Source organism: Rhagoletis zephyria, unplaced genomic scaffold (genome assembly GCF_001687245.7).
Source record: "Rhagoletis zephyria isolate East Lansing unplaced genomic scaffold, Rhagoletis_zephyria_1.1 Rzeph_scaffold_25267, whole genome shotgun sequence".
In the NCBI taxonomy this organism is placed as follows: Eukaryota; Metazoa; Arthropoda; class Insecta; order Diptera; family Tephritidae; genus Rhagoletis; species Rhagoletis zephyria.
This window is the reverse complement of record NW_016182325.1, coordinates 1-5,750: the sequence shown is the minus strand read 5'-3', so window position 1 is coordinate 5,750 and position 5,750 is coordinate 1. Positions and strand designations below refer to the sequence as shown.

Sequence of the window (5,750 nt, the reverse complement as noted above, 5' to 3'; positions counted from 1 at the left end):
ATAGATAAAGATGGAGGAGGCTTCATTCAATGGCGAGGATGATGATGAGCTGATGTGATGAGGATCATCACCGACAAGTGAAGAAGAGGGCGGCTGCTGCAGTGCACCTTCCCAGGTGCCGATTGGATCAGTCAGAATCGGTGGTGGTGGTGGTGGTCACCGTACAGCAGACACTCACCCAAACACAGTCATAGACAGTGAAGCACACACTTCAGACGCATCTCGCTGGCCTTTGCATCTTTCTCTTTCTTGGCCACTCTTCACAGTGCAACAAGCTGGCGTAAGAGTTGCATCAAGAGTCTGCCAAGCTGCTGCTGCTCACTTGTGGCGGCGGCCGTCTCTCTCTCTCTCTCTCTCTCTCTCTTTCCCACTGTTGCCGACTCTCTCCCTCTCCTCGCCTGGCTACAATCTCCTTCTCTCTCTCTCTCTCTCTGCCTCTCACACTGTGGCAAACAAAACGAGTAAACAAGCGTAGAAATTCGAAACGAGGCACTCTCGCAGAGGACGTGTTTCGACGACGAAAATCGACAAGTGGCCAACAGTGAATGCCTGGCGAGGTGGAGGGTAGTACAGCAGGGGCACAATGGACATATCGGCAAGGATACTCGCAGTTGTTTTTGTTAAATAACTCAATAGTGTTCCAAATTCTCAAATGACCCGGCAGTTGTTTATTCAGCAAACAGTAACTAACATGTTCGTAACCTCAGAGGCATCGCATCAGTGGGTGAACCTGCTTCCTTCTTTAATATTTCAGCAGCAGCAGCAGCAGCAACGGCATTATTATATGATTATGATTATATTTTTGCAGCATCAACAACAGCAGTCGACATTGCATAACTGGCTCTGGTCGATTACAATAATTAAGCGGCGAAATGTGAGCGTCTGCAGTGCAGTGCCTTCCTTGCACTAGCTGCTGCCTGCCTGTTAGTCAGCCAGTCAGTCAGAGCAGAGGCTCAATTATCGACAGGTATGCGGCACTACCGGGCGGCAGCAGGAGTTGCAGGAGTAGGGTTAACGGGACAGAAGTAGGCTAACTAATCGACAGGATCCATTGCACAGGCAGAAACAGCAGCAGTTACCGCCAAAGCAGTGCACACACTTAGTCTCCACTGTCTCTCTGTGTGTGTGCCCACTTGCCCATAATCGACTGCATAATAGAGGAGTAGAAGAGTGGAGCACAACTTCGTACTACCCAAGTGCGACAGCTGTGGAGCAGAGAGGGTAGCACCATCATCAACAACAATAACCAGTTGGGCAAGATCNGAGGCTCAATTATCGACAGGTATGCGGCACTACCGGGCGGCAGCAGGAGTTGCAGGAGTAGGGTTAACGGGACAGAAGTAGGCTAACTAATCGACAGGATCCATTGCACAGGCAGAAACAGCAGCAGTTGCCGCCAAAGCAGTGCACACACTTAGTCTCCTCAGTCTCTCTGTGTGTGTGCCCACTTGCCCATAATCGACTGCATAATAGAGGAGTAGAAGAGTGGAGCACAACTTCGACTACATACTACCCAAGTGCGACAGCTGTGGAGCAGAGAGGGTAGCACCATCATCAACAACAATAACCAGTTGGGCAAGATCAGATGGTCTAGAAATGGCCGTCGGTGGCAGTGTGTTCAGTGCACAGGCAGACGGGCACCATCTTGCGGACCATGACATTCGGACACAATCAGCCCTCTTTCTCTCTTTCTCTCTCTTTCTCCCTTCGACCCCTTTTTATCCAAGTGCTGCTTAACTAGCACTGGTGGTGGTGGTGGTGCCGTCACGTTTGGAAGACACTGTAATATCGTCTCAGCTTTCAGGCAGCAGCAGCAACAGCAGCAGCCTTTCACCAGCCTCCACCCTAAACGCCGGTAAATGGTTCGCCAATCTTGGCTGTGCACAGCAGTGGATGTGCCAGCACTCCATTTTGAGGACATCAGCAGCAGCAGCAGCATCGGCATCATCATCAGTCAGTGCTGCAGCAACAGTAGCCGCCAGTGATCATGAGTCAGTGGACAAGCTGCTGCTGCTGCTGTGGAAGATGTGCTGGTCTTGACTGCAGTGCATTGTGTCCTGCCCGCCATTGTGTCCACCGCCAGACTGGAGTGCACAATGCTGCAGCACTTTTATTGCGTAGCACACACGTATCGTCGCCATCGTTGTCGTCGTCGGCGGCGACTGCCTAATTGAAAAGAGTCGACAGACACAGGGGAAGAAGGATTGAGTGAGTGCTCTCCTAGATGTGTGGATGCAAATTGAAGTACTGAGCTTTAAATTGTGCTCTCCAGCATCATAAACGAGGGAAACAAGCAGACAAGCAACAGAAATGTCCTTTTTGCTGCTTTTCTGAAACCGCCTGTACAGTTCACTTTAAAGTCATCAACAGCACAAAAAAGTTCAGTATGGTTGATGCAAAAAAAGTGCGCCACACACAGTTTGCTAGCTGTGATTTTGTCTCATTGGAAAAAAGTATTGAGCTATTTTGAATTAACTACCGCCATTGTCTCTTGCCTTCTTCCCTCTTTTTTTTGCAACAAATTCACTATATTTAGTGGAGATTTTGCACTGCGTTCTTTCCCATGAAATAGCTACGGCAATGGCGACCACCACCATCACCTCAATGGCAATGTACAACACGTATAAACATGCACACAACACAACACACGAGACCGTTTCCTTTCTTGTACAGCAGCAGCAACAATCTGCCAATCTCCCTCTCTTTCTCCATTTCACTATAAATCTGCCACGCTCGAGCATTATTGATTTTGACGAGCCACATCCGGTGGAGAGGAGAAAAGCTTTCCATACTGGTGTGCATGTTTGCCTGCCTGCTTGTTTGTCTGATTGTTTGGCTGAAATGTACGGCAGACCGCCTGTGGATAGAGAGAAAGAACATTGAGACGGTGGAATAAGAAGGCAAAAGCAATGAAAGGATTGCCATTGATTGAATGAGCAGAGTAGCGGATAAGTGGCTGCATGAGAAAGAAAGAGAGAGAAAAGTTAGTGTTTGAGTTGGGTGCTAAGGTGGCAACAGAGTGGCACTCGTCAAGTGATCGATTGTTGTTTCGATCTCCCCACTCATTCCCATCTATCCATCCATCCTTTCCTCTCTCAATTGCCAATTGAGCTGTAGAAGGCTGCTGCAGGGGCACGCAGACAAACAGACAGATGCACTCGTTTGCACCAATGTTCTCGCTTCTCCAAGGTGTCCTTCATCGAACGCCACAGTGTTCCAGAATGTGCACTTCTTACTTTTTGCCGCCAATCATGCTTCAATCCAGGAAGCAGACGCACCCTCAGAATTTTTTTCTGCCTGGCAGCCAGCTCGCTAGATGTCGTCGGCTGAACTGAACCGAACTGAAGCGATGAAGCTTCTGCACAGCACAAGCACATGGTGGCCTTCAATTTTGTTTCACTAGCTCTACCCATACGCTGCACTCAGTCAGTCAGTCAGTTCGTGTGTCTATCTCTCCGTCGTATCTTTGCGTATGTTTGTCAGTTTTCCACCGCCGCCACTATCAAGACCACCACCACCACTCTCCCTTCGTTTCCTCGTTTGAACAGCAGCAGCAGCAAACTACACCTCGAACAGACAGACGCACAGCAGCCTACAACAGGTGGTTTATGCAACTGCACGGCAACTGAGTGACTGTGAACACACCTGAGTGAAGGTGATCGTAAAGAGAAAGAGAGAGAAGGTGACTTTTACCGCTCAACAGCAAATCTAGTGAAGCCAGTGAAGAGTGTCTTCTGTACACTTTAAAGAAGTGTCATTATTAGGTAACCGCTCCAGTCAGTCAAGTCCCCACTAGTGATATCCACCAATCCACCCGTCTTTGCCCTTTCTTCAAATACCCCGATTGCATCATGTCCGATTCTTCTTCAAGTCTCCTCCCGCCGCGCATTCCCAAGCACCGGCGGGAATCGGTGGCGGCGAACACGCTGGACCACCTCAGTCTGCTGGACATTGACACTGAGGTCGCTTTTGAGCGACTGACCGGCATCATCTGCACCATTGGGCCGGCCTCTCGCGATGTGCCCACGCTGATCAACATGATCAACTGCGGCATGAACATTGCCCGGCTGAACTTTAGTCATGGAACGCATGAGGTAACACATAACAATCTTTTTCTGATCCAATAAGTAATCATAACTGTTTTTGCAATTCACCAGTACCACAAGGAGACCATTGCCAACATTCACCGAGCCGTGGATGTGGTCAGCGAGCAGCAGGGCATGCAGAACTGGCCAGTGGCCATCGCCCTAGATACCAAAGGACCGGAAATTCGCACCGGTGTTCTCGAGAGTGTAAGTGCTCTGTTAGTTTTTGTAGTCCCCATTACTCATAAATTGTTCTCACAGGGGCGAACAGCGACTGTTGACCTGAAGAAGGGCGACCCGATTCTGCTGACCACCAACGAGGACTTCAAAGAGCGCTGCACCGCCAAAGTCCTCTACGTCGACTATGCGAACATCGTCAAGGTGGTGAAAGTCGGCTCACAGGTTTTCATCGATGACGGCCTCATCTCGGTGAAGGTGCGCGCCATTGAAGGCGACACGCTGCAGTGTGAGGTGGAAAACGGCGGCTCGGTGGGCTCAAACAAGGGCGTCAACTTGCCCGGCACGGCGGTGGATCTGCCGGCACTTTCCGAAAAGGACAAGTCCGACCTACTTTTCGGCATCGCCGAGGGCGTCGACATGGTTTTTGCTAGCTTTATCCGCAACGGTGCCGCCGTGCAGGAGATTCGCCAGTTGCTCGCCGACAACGGCGACCCCTCCATCAAGATCATCTCAAAGGTGGAGAACCACGAGGGCGTGAAGAACATCGACGAGATCATTCGCGAGTCAGACGGCATCATGGTGGCCAGAGGCGACCTGGGCATTGAGATTGCCCCGCAGAAGGTGCTCCTGGCGCAGAAGATGATGATCGCCAAGTGCAACATGGCGGGAAAGCCGGTGATCTGCGCCACGCACATGCTCGAATCGATGTGCCTCAAACCGCGGCCGACCAGGGCAGAGGTGAGCGACGTGGCTAATGCCATTCTCGACGGCAGCGACTGTGTCATGCTCAGCGGAGAGACGGCCAAAGGTGAGTTGAAAAAAAAGTTGTTTGCTTCAAAACAAAAAACCATAATCATTGTTTCTGTGCTTAGGCGAGTACCCAATCGAGTCTGTGAAGATGATGAGCGCCATCAGTCTGGAGGCAGAGGCGGCCATTCACTCGAGGGTAAGTTTAATTTCAGTATTTTTTATTATTTAAAACTAAAACTTACTTTGTACCTCCTTTCAGAATCTGTTTATCGAGTTGACCACGAAGGCGACAGTGCCAGTGGATCCGNTCGAGGGTAAGTGTGATTGCTGTGATTCCTTAAAAAACTAAAACTTACTTTGTACCTCCCCTCAGAATCTGTTCATCGAGCTGACCACAAAGGCGACAGTCCCGGTGGACCCAACCACTGCCACCTGCATCGCCGCGGTGAACGCCTCGCTGAAGTGCGCCGCCGCTGCGATCATCGTCCTGACGACCACTGGCAAGTCGGCGCACATCACCGCCCGCTTCCGACCTCGCTGTCCGATCATCGCCGTCTCCCGCTACACCAAGGCCACCCGACAGGCGCACCTGCACCGAGGCATTCTGCCCATCTGGTACCCCCACGGGGCGCAGTCTGACTGGACGGCGGACATTGACGTGCGAGTTAACTTTGCGCTCGACTTTGGCCGTCGTCGAGGCTTCATCAAGGCGGGCGATCCGGTGGTGGTGATGAC

At 51.0% G+C, this 5,750-nt stretch overlaps 1 protein-coding gene across 1 annotated transcript; it reads left to right on the top strand.

The window, feature by feature from the left end:
• Window positions 1-3,851: 3,851 nt before the first annotated feature.
• On the top strand, window positions 3,852-5,742 carry LOC108382111 (pyruvate kinase-like; the record flags this gene model as incomplete). The annotated part of the gene is made up of 5 exons (XM_017638510.1): window positions 3,852-4,094; window positions 4,158-4,292; window positions 4,347-5,073; window positions 5,138-5,211; window positions 5,389-5,742. Coding segments are annotated over exons 1-5 (1,533 nt in total), but the record flags the coding sequence as incomplete, so codon positions are not given.
• Between the last annotated feature and the right edge of the window lie 8 nt (window positions 5,743-5,750).